General features: G+C 40.8%; 1 protein-coding gene across 1 annotated transcript in view; it reads right to left on the bottom strand.

Moving 5' to 3' along the window:
* Nucleotides 1–364: 364 nt before the first annotated feature.
* Nucleotides 365–13,593, bottom strand: part of LOC145491079 (TNF receptor-associated factor 6-like) — a 39,268-nt gene continuing 26,039 nt past the window's right edge. The window contains exons 4-9 of the mRNA XM_081470217.1: nt 13,132–13,239; nt 12,586–12,747; nt 10,845–10,919; nt 9,665–9,742; nt 8,819–9,171; nt 365–3,930 (exon numbers count right to left, since the gene is read on the bottom strand). Coding sequence (XP_081326343.1) covers nt 3,423–3,930; nt 8,819–9,171; nt 9,665–9,742; nt 10,845–10,919; nt 12,586–12,747; nt 13,132–13,239 — 1,284 coding nt within the window. The 3' untranslated portion in view covers nt 365–3,422. The remainder of the gene's footprint in view (nt 3,931–8,818; nt 9,172–9,664; nt 9,743–10,844; nt 10,920–12,585; nt 12,748–13,131; nt 13,240–13,593) is intronic.

The following is a 13,593-nucleotide window of genomic DNA, read 5'->3' as shown; positions in this document are numbered from 1 at the left end:
ACTGAACTTTCATAGATGCTAGCATCTAAAATTACCCTGGCACAACGTTTCTGAATTCTGAGGAGCCTATTTAAATTATCAATCTTAGTGTTTCCCCACACTGAACAACAATATTCAAAGATTGGATTTAATTAAAGCGTATAGCAATTTTTTAAGTGACAGACTCGGGTACTTTTTGGCTGTTTTAAGCAGACTGACCCTAGAATTTAACTTAGTGATCATGTAATCTATATGGCTATTCCATTGAAGATATTCGTCTACCTTCATGCCAGCAGCTTTTCGTTCACGGCCTCTTCGATTTCAGTACCTCGCAACGAAAGGTTGAGCAATGGGTTTGTGTAATGAGAAAGCTTTTGCTTGGTTCCAATAAGTAGTTGTTTTGTTTTCTTTGCGCTTTGGACCATCCTGTTTAGCGAGAACCAGCGATCCGCTTTGTTGAGACTTCCTGAAGTCCATGTTGGATATGCAAACGCTTGGAATTAGTCATCCATATTGTGGTGTAATCAGCGTAAATGTCTATATTACAATCAGGTATTGCTAGTGGAAGGTCATTCATGTACAACAAGAAGAGGACGGGGCCCAGGATACAGCCTTGTGGAACGCCGCGAGTGATTGGAAGTGCATCAGACAGCGCTCCATTGATAAAACATCGCTGTGTTCGATCGTTTAGGTAAGATTCAAATCACTGCTGGGAGATATTGTCAATGTGGTACATATTAATTTTTGATAAAAATAAGCTGTGATCTACCAGATCAAAAGCTTTACTAAGGTCCACCAATACCGTACCTACAAGTTCTTTCGAGTCCATAACTTTGAGCCAGTTGTCAGTAAGGCTCAAAAGTACAGTTTCACAGGAATGATAAGGGCGATATGCCGACTGTTTACTATGTAAAATCATGTTGGATGTTAAGTAATCAAGGTAAGAGCGCTCGACATTCCTCTCCAGAGGTTTGGATGGACTGAGTTGTTCTTGTGGACAGGAGCCAGTTTCGCTCTCTTGAAGTTGTTCGGGAAAGAAACACTTTGCAATGCCAATTGTAGAGATGACTAAGGGAAGGAGCGATAGCGTTCAAAACTTGTTTCAAGGATTTAGATACAATTCCGTTCAGTCCAGTGGCTTTGTTATCAGGAATGTTCTTAAGAGCTTCAACCACCTGTTTTACACTGATTGGCAGGATGTGGATTACGGTTGAACTGTTGATGCGACTTTCTACAAAATCAGTGAGACGGTGAATTTGCTCGTTAGTATCCGTTGCCGAGATAACCGTATCCGTGTTTTGTTGGATGTTAATAAATATTTGTTGAAGGAGTTAGCCATTCCCGTGGGGTCACAAATACTTTCGTCTTCCGCCTTAATGAATGAAAAATTGGAGGGTGCAGATTTAGTTGGAGCAATTCTCTTGAGAGTTTTCCAGAGTTTCCCAGGATTATTCATGTTATTGAAAGATCACGTTCCTCACAGAAGCTGACTTGACCTCAGCAGTTGACTTTACCACTTGGTTACGTAATCTTTGGTACATTATGTTCGCAAGAATGTTAGATTTGGTACGTGCTTTAAACTGCTCTCTGAGACGCATAAGCTGTAAGATGTCGTTGTTCATCCACGGCAATAACAGCATATGTTTTACCCTTTTCTTGACAATGGGTGCGTGTCGATTCATCACATCACTGAAAATTCATTTGTAAGTGTCCAGCTTTTCATTGATATCATCAACCATAGCGAGAAGAGACCATGGAGCATTGTCAAGGTCAGCAACAAAAGCATTGATTCAAGTTTTTAAAATGACGGTACGAGATCTCATCATGCGTAGATTTTCCAGACTTAATGCCACGATACTTGTGCACAAAACATACTTCGTAATGGTCACTCATGCCATAAGTAGGAACTATAATTTGTACAATGCGGTTGGGATGTGTTGTATAAACATTATCAATCAGTATCGATCAACTATTCTTTGTGACTCTGGTTTGTCTAGAGCGCACCAAATCAAACACTTTACTTAACTCTTCCAAGAAATTGAGGAAAAACACACCATCGCAACAGTCGCCTACAGGCGATCAGTATGATTCGAAAAAAGCCGTCCCTTTGGAAAATGACGAGGCTAACCGAGCTTTTACGGTACTATGTAGTATAAACGATAAAAGCAACATTTCTGTTATCTTTCCTTCCATTTGGAGAGTCAGAAACAAAACTGAACGGTTGAAAGAATTTCAATTTTTCCTTTTGAAGGATATGGCTTTTCCCTGACCTTTCCGATTCGCAATAACCCAGACCTGGATCAACATTTTCTGACTTTTCCCAAACATATAATTCAGACCTTTTTGTCCCTGAACTGTCGCCCTCTACGCAGATGCTCTTTGGCCTCGTCACGCAATCTTTCTTTATGGGGGAGGAAAGATGGCGTGACGAGCCTTAAGAGCGTCTCCTAAGGGACGGACCATTATTTTCTTGAGGGGTGGGGAGGGGGGTTGGTATATTTCTGGGGCATGAAATGTTTTATCACCTATAGATTGTGCATGACTTTTTTCGCTGGTAATAGCTTGTGCAAGAATTTTTTAACATCAAAAATCAAAATAATGATAGTAGAGGGTACTTGCTCGTTTTTGTTCCCATAGCTCCCCTTGCACGATTTTTTTTTTCGGAAACTGCCTAAATCGCCCCTTCTTCCGCTTTTAAAAAATAATGGTCTCTCCCTAAGAAGGCTACCTAAGTGTGGCAACCATGAAAAGTGGATATTCTCTGATCAGGGTGTCAGTGTCGTGTCGTTTTGTCAAAAGCGTCCAAATGTCATCAACTATATGTCCATAAGTGTTTATGAAATGTCCTTTCCACTAAACTGTCCCATCAATAACATGTCCGTAACTACACCCTAGAGGTCATTTGTTAAAATGCAGCAATTAAGCCGATATTTTGTCTGGTATTTTCAGCTTTACTCTTATGAAGTTTTTGTATTTGAGGTATCAACCGTCACATTTTTTTATCCGTGGCAAGTCCGTTACATTTCATAATAGTTTACTGATTTCTTGAAAATAAATTAAAGATTGTCTCTACCTGTCAGTTGCAGTCATAATTAAATCAAATTTACGACAGTTTTCCAAAATTGTTGTTACCCCGATCTTTGAATACCCGTAATGCAAGCGAACTTCAATGAATTTTTCCAAATTACGGTATTTATCGTTTATCCCTAGAGTCGTTTTAATAATATGTTGAGAACCAGTCGTCTTTAACAAGTTTCTCACGAGAAGAGACTGGGGACAAATCAACTCTGTTCTACCTGGTATCAACCAATGTATTAATATTACGCTAAATTTTTTATGACTAAAATCTGAAACTTTTCTTAACATTATGACAAATATTCGGAGAAATGAAAGAGGAAATTCATCGAAATTTGCTTGCATTACTTTTGCACAATACTGCACAGCTAATGAAAAATCTGAATGCGAACCAGCATGGTATTGTTTTTGACATATTGCGGCTCACGGATCTGCTCTATTGGAGCAAATTCTACATACCCATAACCTTTGTAATTGCGTGGGGCTGTTGGCCTTTGAAATGCCAAGAGGTTGGGTTTAGCTACAAGGGTTTCACTGATGTGTTGGCGGTATTCAGCACCATCAGACTGATCCATGATGGACAGAGCAATCCTTCCAGTGAAGGGCCATTCCAAGATGGTATCGTAATCACCCTGCATCATGTGAACAAAAAGCGCCACATGTTTACCCACTCCGCTGTCCACGCCATTCAGATTGATCCGCATACAGAGCTTGTACCCATACAGGTTGGTGTAGAAGGCAGGGCTATGTATTGCTGTCATGACTCCATTGATAGCATCTTGGCGGCACTGTCGGTAATTCTCTATCCTCCATATGTATGATCCATTGCAGACACGTCCCTCGTACTCCAACAGTCTGGTTTCATAGCGGTTAAACCTGAGAAATGACAAAACCAAAAACACTACATACCACTTCGTGTTCAACATTTGGTCAATTGTTTGACCAAATGTCACCAGGATTAAATGATACCAAACCACTGTTTATAATTTGAACGACATCACCGAGTTTTCTACCTCTGTGGTCTTAGTGGTTTCGTTTTGTGACAGTTAAATGCATGGCTTTGGCGTTGCTGCTTTTGAGAGAAACGAGAACGGATATTACTTTCGACTTGGTCTGCCTGGGTGATTCTATTATCCCAAAAATTTATTTCCGTTCAGTCCGACCGAGATTTTACCAGTCCACGTTTAACCAGTCCGTGTTTTACTAGTCCATGTCTCACTAGTACGTGTTTTATCAGTCCGTGTTTTACTAGTCCACGTTTTACTAGTCCTCGTTTTATTAGTTCGCATATTTCCAGTCTGTGTTTTCCTAGCCCACCCTTAACCGGTCCATGTTTTACTAGTCCTCGTTTTATTAGTCCTCATTTTACCAGTCCGCGTTTCAGTAGTCCGCCCTTTACTAGTCCGTGTTTTACCAGTCCGCGTTTTACCAGTACGTGTTTTACTAGTCCGCGTTTTACCAGTCCGTATTTCACCAGTCCACGTTTTACCAGTCCGTGTCTTACCAGTCCGTGTTTAACCAGTCCGCGTTCTACCAATACGTGTTTTACTAGTCCGCGTTTTACTAGTCCGTGTTTTACCAGTACGTGTTTTACTAGTCAGCGTTTTACCAGTCCGTGTTTTACCAGTCCATGTTTTACCAGTCTGTGTTTTACCAGTCCGTGTTTTACAAGTCCGTGTTTTGCCAGTCCTCGTTTTACCAGTCCGTGTTTTACCAGTCTGTGTCTTACCAGTCCGCGTTTTACCAGTCCCTGTTTTACCAGTCCGCGGTTTACCAGTCCATGTTTTACCAGTCTGTGTCTTACCAGTCCGTGTTTTACCAGTCCGTGTTTTACAAGTCCGTGCTTTGCCAGTCCTCATTTTACCAGTCCATGTTTTACCAGTCTGTGTTTTACTAGTCAGCGTTTTACCAGTCCGTGTTTTACCAGTCCCCGGCTTACCAGTCTGCGTTTTACCAGTCATCGTTTTACCAGTCTGTGTTTTTCCAGTCCATGTTTTACCAGTCCGCGGTTTACCAGTCCGTGTTTTACCACTCCGTCAATTTCCCAACCTCGTTCCCAGGGTCTCTCATCTTTCTGCTCCCTGGATCGAGCGATGAGACCCTGGTTGGGTCTGGTCACGTGCCACTTTGACAATTGAAAACAACAAGGAGGGGTCCTCTGTAATCAGCAATTTGTCGTGTTGAGTTTTGTCGAATTCAAAGTATCGCGCTGCAACTACCATTACCCGCGGCGTTTATCAATACTTAGCTTTCAGGCTGACATTTCGAATAATATCTATTCCAACATTTACCTAAAAGTTAAGCAAGTCTGTCTCGAGACAATTCAGTGGTCGTGATTTTCAACTTGTTGCCGTCTTACCCTCTGGATTTATGGAAAGTCAGTCATATTTCAACTGTGGACGTCGAGCAGCGCAATTTCATCCCGTATTAATTGTCGTTTCTCCTTTGAATGCACTCGATCAAATTGATGCAAAAAAAAACATAAGAATGTCTCTAGGAAAACGTATAGCTTTCTCAAAGTAAAGCTACGGCAGTCTCTGAAGAAAAGCTGGATGAAGATAAATATATTCATTCAACGCACTGTGCTTGCAAACAGTTCTAATCAAATAGCCGGGCCCGACCTCACCTGCGGCGTCACAATATAGAATGCAAGTAAGCAATATGTTCACGGAATATTTCAAACTTTGTCCCTGGAGAGCCAATACTTAGAGCCTTTAAACATATCTTGCAATAGAAATGAACCTAAACAAAGTATAAGCACGGCATGGCAAATTACAGAGGTGTCAAACTCTGAGAAGCGACGTGCAGTTAACAGCGGAAAGCATGCAGACCTACGACCTCTAAAAATATGCTGTAACACAATCAAACGACTCCGCTCTACTTATAATTTCCATTTCTTCTAATAACACGGCATAAAAAGTGCCCCTCAGAAACACGCGTGAAGCGAAGAAAGGTCGAGAGATTGAAAATTAAATGAGAATGTGCACAATTGTCACGAACCGTTGGAGTCATGTACACTGATTTATTGACGACACAATAAAAATTATATCTTTCTTTTTCTAGCCTCCTTTCGGTCGAAGATAAATCCAGTTTATCGCTCCTTTCGAAGTGACTTTGGTTTTCAGTGATCAATTAAAAGGACCTGAATTCTCTAAAATTATTTCATCGCCGTTCAAAAGGCCTGCATTTCATTCTGAGGCAAAGATGAGTCAAAGATCTTCCATACACAGCAGACACAGCCTCAGCCGCGGTGTGCAATTCTCCATTCGCCTTATTGAGATTTTTACAATAAGTACCGTCCTTCACTGAACCATACACAACCTTCAGCGACTTGGATTTCCGCTATCAGATGATAGATAAGTTTTCCTCGGCGTTTTCAGAATATTACTGCCGGACATTGCCGCAGAACATCAAATCGTTCTTGGTTTACTTTGATGACAACACATCCCGCACTCCCGTAGGCTAAGTATAGACAAAATTCCTACTAGGCCGCCCATCCCTTCAATAATTTAATTGTCATCTCCCAGATTCCGGGAGACACGTGACCAGGCCCAACCAGGGTCTCTCCTTGCTCGCTCCAGGGGGCGGCAAGATGAGAGACCCTGGGAAAGAGGTTGCACCAGTCCGTGTTTTAGTAGTCCGTGTTTTACCAGTCCATGTTTTAGTAGTCCTTGTTTTACTAGTCCGTGTTTACCAGTCCGTGTTTTAGTAGTCCGTGTTTTACCAGTCCATGTTTTAGTAGTCCTTGTTTTACTAGTCCGTGTTTACCAGTCCGTGTTTTAGTAGTCCGTGTTTTACCAGTCCATGTTTTAGTAGTCCTTGTTTTACTAGTCCGTGTTTACCAGTCCGTGTTTTAGTAGTCCGCGCTTTACTAGTCCTCATTTTACTAGTCCTCGTTTTACCAGTCCGTGTTTAGTAGTCCGTGTTTTACTAGTCCGTGTTTACCAGTCCGTGTTTAACTAGTCTGCGTTTTACTAGTCCTCGTTTTACCAGTCTGTGTTTTACTAGTCAGTGTTTTACCGGTCTGCGTTTTACCAGTCTGTGTTTTACCAGTCCGTGTTTAACTAGTCCTCGTTATACCAGTCCTCATTTTGCCAGTCCGTGTTTTACTAGTCAGCGTTTTACCAGTCCGTGTTTTACCAGTTCGCGTTTTACTTGTCCTTTATCTATTAGTCCTCAATTTACTAGTCCGCGTTTTCCTAGTCCTCGTTTTATCAGTCCGCGTTTTAGTAGTCCACGTTTCACTAGTCCGCGTTCTACCAGTCCGTGTTTTGCCAGTCGGCGTTTTACTGGTCCTCTTTTTATTAGTCCTCATTTTACTAGTCCGTGTTTTACTAGTGCGTGTTTTACTAGTCCGCGTTTTGCTAGTCCTCTTTTCATTAGTTCTCCTTTTACTAGTCCGTGTTTTACTAGTGCGTGTTTTACTAGTCCGCGTCCGCGTTTTGCTAGTCCTCTTTTCATTAGTTCTCCTCTTACTAGTGCGCGTTTTACCAGTCCGAGTTTTATTACCCCGCGTTTTACTAGTCCAGTCCACTCCAGTCTAGTCTGCGAAATACAGAGTTTGGTTTCACTTAAGAACCCAGCCAAAGATGTTTGTCTGACTAACACGTTTTTTTTCGTTTCACTTACAAATGCAGGACAAAGATACTTCTTTGAAATCTCTTGGTAATTGTGCAGCAACGCCTCTTGCACACATCATGCTCGAATTTCACCTACATGTACCTACCTTGATGGACATCTTTACTCTACTGCATGTAAACTGAGCTCGTGTCCAGCAGCCATGTAAATTTATTGGAACAAATGAAAGTGTTTGGATAAGAAAAGAGTTGAACTCCCACAGGATTGGTTTGGTACACCAACATGGCCGCCGTTTCATTGTTTTAGAACACCAATATGGCTACCGTGACGTCATACATTCTATTCTTACATGAAACCTTTCACCATGCAAACTTCAACAACACACAAAACCAATATAGAGTGGCTGTTTTCATCAAAGCGAAAGGAGATGGCCACTAGCGAATAGCCTTGTCTGTCTTCAGAACTATGGTTGATTAACTTCTGTTTATATTTCTTGTTTGATATCGAAAGATTATCTTCCAATATTTTTCGTCTGGAAACTTCCTTTCCTTTTTCATTGTTATACATGTAATATGCTATCGGGTCATTGCCCCGAGACCCATCTCTTATTTGGAACACTGTTTCACTCTGACTGATATCACGTTTTACGGGTTATTAGACATCAATCAGATTAAAAATCGGAATCTGAAGAACTAGCTGTTTTCTCTCATCAAGATGGTTGCTTTAAAGGACTAAACGAGTGTACATCCATCCAAGGGTAGGATCAGAGTATTCCACCTGTCTGTCTTCCAAGGGCTATGACACTTATCTGCCCCTGACCGAGTAAATGAATTGAGCAAGGTTGGAGACGAGCACCAAATGCTTCTCACGTGACAATACAAGTGAATATATGAAAGATCATATATTTGAACTGCGGAGAAAGATATGAAGACACGATTGATCATCGCAGTAAGTGACAATGTTGTTAACTCGTCCCCTTACCACGTCCTCTGTTACGTCCGAGTCTCTTGGTGAGCGGTTTCTTGAATAATTATTTTCTACTGCAGTTTCGAACGTCACTTGCCCAAAGGCAAATTCTTAGTGCTGTCAAATGTCGTATAATGACGCGATGATCGTTTACCTTTTTACTTCGCCAAAGCAACATGCATTCCTGTCTTAATGATAGGCTGGATTACTCGACACTTACCGAAGGGTGAGTTCTTGTACTGGTCTCTCTTGCCTGATACGTGCTTCCTCTACCTGGCGCTCCAGATGATTTACTGTATTGCTAAGAACAGTGATAATACGTCTCAGCTCATCTATTTCATTTCGCTGATGCTGGGTCCTGGTTGACAACTCGTTGAAAAATCCTTCCTGGCTGGCTTGCTCTTGAGGAGAAGATTCTATTCCACCCCTTACACGTCTTATTGGAGCACCTCTGTGCCTTGGAGCCTCTTCATCACCTGACTCAGGTAACATGTTACCAAGTTTCTTTGCCATGTCCATCACATGGCTGGCCATTTTCTCCTGAACATGTTTGTTGACGTCCGATCGCAATCCCTAACAAAGTCAATGAAAAGATGCCTTTAGGGCCAATTCAGATGGTACAACGTCAACGCATGTAACAAGTTAAGGACAACTCTGCCTCTTAAACTGAACGAAACAAAGATATCAAATAAACATAATAGGATTAAATATCCAACTGGTGGGAGGTAGGCCAGTTGGATATTTACAAGCATGACCGAGCAGTTGAACTACGGTCTATTGAGAAACAACTCTAGCTTAGTGGTCAGAGCAGGACTTGGACCAGGACCTCAGGATTTCAAGTCCATCGACCTAACCACTTGGCCACACTGAATCCCTGCACTTTTCCTGTACGACAAGAAGGGCGTAATAACAATTTGAAAACCAGGTTTGGAACTCTTCATACACAGTATTCAATCATTGTATGCTACGAGTTTTTACAGATCGGTTTGCATCTCTCTGAAAAATTCATACACGTGTAGGTTTGCACACCTCACTCTACAAAGCACAGGCAATATAAATGGCTTACCTCAAATCGGCATCCCACTATGACGAATGGACATTTGATTTCCACCACTGGGCATTCTTTCTCCAAATGTTCGTTCATCTAAGAAAACGTAACGTAACGTGTCACAATTCTAAAAGTCACCGATCTCTGCAAGTCTCATGACTTCCAAGGTAAAGTCTGCATACAAGCCAAATGGCCCAAACGGCCGGCGCTTATCTCCGGTTTCTGTAGTGACTAGGAGTATTTCTACTCCCCCCTGGATGGGATGCTAGTTCATCGCAGGTTACCCCCCAGCATTGAAATCGCTGGTACCCATTTATACACCTGGGTGGAGAGAGGCACTATGAGAGTAATGTGGTTTGCCCAAGAACACAACAAGATGACCCCAGCCAGGGCTCAAACCTGGAGGTGAGTGCACTAACAATGGGCTACCGCACCACCACAATGACTTGCAAGGAATACAGCAAACCATTAATTCTGGGACATACAGTGAACTAATTATCATGCAATGCCCCAATTTGTCACACCCATTATTGAAACATTTTTCTGATCACACAGGGTTGTATCATATGATTATTCTCCATGCCAAGCCGAACCAAGCAGCCTGAACTTTGTTAACATAATAACATAGCTGTCTTACAACAACACAAAAAAAGTGGCCACAGAATAAATTCACTGCAAATTAATACGCTCTAAAAATATTTCACAGGTGGGCGGGTGGGGCATGTCAGGCAATGGCGGATGGCAAAACAAAAACTGAACCTTGTACGAGCCATGTGACCCGAAACCCCCCACACACTTGTACTCAGACTCCCAGCTGTGTGTGAGAAAAATGCTTTCCACTTTATTCGTTCCTAAGCCAGCAGAAAACCACACTTCTCTTGTGGTTTGGAGTAAATAAGCACTTAAATCATGTGATTAGCCATACTTATTAGTTGCTTGGATTTAATTCATACATTTTTCTCCTTTTTTTTTGCATCATTTTAAATAAATGAAATTTGAATTTTTGCACTGAATTTTGAACCTGACACTCTTACAGGGGAAAGGGTTTCAGGGTGTGTTTCTTTAAGAAAATCCAAGATTGGATTCTTAAATCTGAAAGAATCCGAAAACGGATTTTGCGTTCCTTTACTAAAAGAAACGAACAATAATTCTCTAATATCTACATTCATATAACTATAAAGATGACTCAAAAACTTGCCTTATCTCTTGGTATGTTCTCTTTTCCACACTTGTCACATTGTTGTGGGTATTTGGGACAGTCTTGATAGTGATTCTAATAGATAAGGACCATTCAACAAAATCAAATTTTAGGACAAATTTTAAATGGCAACACAGCACTCTTACAACTACAGTAGTATTTTGGTAAATGTAGTGACTGATTATTTTTCCTATCCTATTATCATGACTGGATTTCTGAAACCAATGTTAATTAAAAGTTCCTTCCTTTGCATCATGTGAGCAGCAGACCTTGATTTTACACACATAGAAGCCTTAGAACCACTCCAAGCAATGAAAAAAAATTGAAAGAGTGCAAAAAAACAAACAAGATCTATAAGAGAGAGGAAAGGAGAAAGAGATTCCTTTTCGGTTACATTGCCTACTTCGGAGCTTTTGATAAGAAAAAGCAATTGCCCCGTAGCAGTAGCAATGTTACAAAAGCTTGATCCTCAGTCACAAAGATTTAATGTTGAAGACAGAATATCTTCTTTCTTTCTTTCTTTCTTTCTTTCATTCTTCTTTCTTCCTTTTCAAATGTGCATGTATCTGTAATGATGATTGAAGTAGTACTGTAGATCAGCAGGGGTTCAGTAACGTTTTCAGCAGGAGGGTGACTGATGGTCAAACCAGCTGGGCAAAATTGTCCTCATAGCCTGTCAATTTGCCTGGTGCCCAGCCCTTAATGAAATCCCTGGATCAGTACTAAACATTACCTAGCCTCTTCCAGGCGTTCAGTTACATGGGGCGCAGCGCAGAAAACAGTGAGTGAAAAAATAGGGGAAAAGTGTGCCGAGAGAAAGCAAAAGAATGCCTGTGGGCAAACTTAACAAACACTTCTTCTGCCCACTTATAGACAGCTTACGAGGGCCCGTAACATGACTGCTAGCTTGTGGTTTTCAGTTGTCAACAGTACATAATGAAAGTTAGCACCAAGTTCAAGGAATATTTCAAACTTTGTCCCTTGTTAAAGCTAATTCTTAGAGACTCTAAAGCACATCTTGCAATATAAATGGGCCTAAACAAAGTATAAGCACATGGCAAATTACAGAGGTGTCAAACTCTGAGAGAGGAGGGGGTAGGAGAAACCATGATGATCCTGGAGACAGTGCCGTATTTTCCGTTCACTGAAGAAAATACTCATGGAAAGAGTTGAAAGATTAAACTCTTTCCAAAATCAGTGGAAAGGATTGCAATCCTTTGCGAAGGCACTTCACGCGGGGAAAACCTTTCAGCATGTTTATCAAAGATTTGAACAATGTGTCACTCAAGGTCTCTGACTGCCGCCATATCACATTTCTCATCTGCATCAACAACAATCAAGTGTTGACAAAACCTGTCCAAATGGACCAAATAGAGGGTAGACCAGATCCTGATGTATTGGAACGACCCTTTGTTAAGTTTGCCCACAGGTGTTCTTTCGCTTTCTCTCGCCATGTTTCTCCCCTATTTTTTCATTCGCTGTTTTTAGCACTGCACCCTAACTAACTGAACACCTGGAAGAGCCTAAATATTACCTTGTACCTTGTACAAGTTGTCATACATTTCTATTATGTCAAATCTGAAAAATCTGGTGATACATCAAGACAATATCTTCTTAAAACAGATGATTCTTACTATTCTCAACTGTTGCCTTTTTCACAAGGTAGTGTTATTGTACGGAGAGACTTAATGTTGATAACTGTGAAGACCCAAATGGTTATTATAAAAAATTTAACACAAACCTCCACTGCATTCCAAAGCTCAAGTTCCTTACAATATTTACAAGGAACTCTCCTAAGGGGGCAATCCTTTTCCATATGTCGTTGAAGATCTTTCCTCTGTAGTTGCTTACCACACTTATTGGGGCAATCTTCATCAACAAATGGGCACTCATTCACGTGATCCTATATCATAAAAATATCTTGACTTAGTATAATAGTATCACTTTGCACTGCATAAATCTGGAGATACGAGTGAAGATTATGAAGATGTGACCACTGCAGCTGTACCTGTAAACTGTAATGATGATTTAATCAATTGCAAATTAAGCCCAAAAATTGTGTGTACCTGTGAGTACTTTAACTGCAGTGCTCTAGCAACCGAGTTATGTCAAGGCCCAGGCATTGGGAGCAGGCCAAATTACTGAGTTTGTATTTACCCATGAATGGGGGAAAAACATAGAAGGAATGACATAAACAGCAGAGGTACAATTGCAAACAATTGTAAATAAACATTGCCATTACAACTGTGGTCACATATACTTAAGGTTCCACTTTCATGCTTTTTACCTCTAGCTTGTTAAGGGGTCCCTTCCATGGGCAGCCACGCTGTTTTTTCATTCTACAGAAAACTTCATGAGACAACATTTCGCGTTTTGCAAAATTGTCTGGATAGAGCTATAATTGTAAAAAGACATGGAATATGTCAAAGAAACCATATGGCAAGTCAGTAATTGACAGACACCTGTGATGATATATAACTGTCATTTTATTTTTCATAATGTATAAATTTTATGGGTGACTGAATTTGTAAGTAATATATCAACCATGAAAGACAGTGTTTCATCCAAATATCCAACCACCAAGAAGAGAGTTTAAAATACTACATGTAGCAGAGTAATTTTGAGGAAATTGTGTTTGAATAACCGACGAAACACTGTCTCAAGTGTCTGATATATCTTCTCAATCAAAACAAAAACTAATGGGGTGAACAGAAAAGTGATTAATGAGTTTGAGGAGTTATTACCTCAT

Source organism: Orbicella franksi, chromosome 6 (assembly GCF_964199315.1).
Source record: "Orbicella franksi chromosome 6, jaOrbFran1.1, whole genome shotgun sequence".
NCBI classification, from domain to species: Eukaryota; Metazoa; Cnidaria; class Anthozoa; order Scleractinia; family Merulinidae; genus Orbicella; species Orbicella franksi.
Note: the sequence above shows the minus strand (reverse complement) of the source record. Positions and strands in the feature narration are given on the sequence as shown.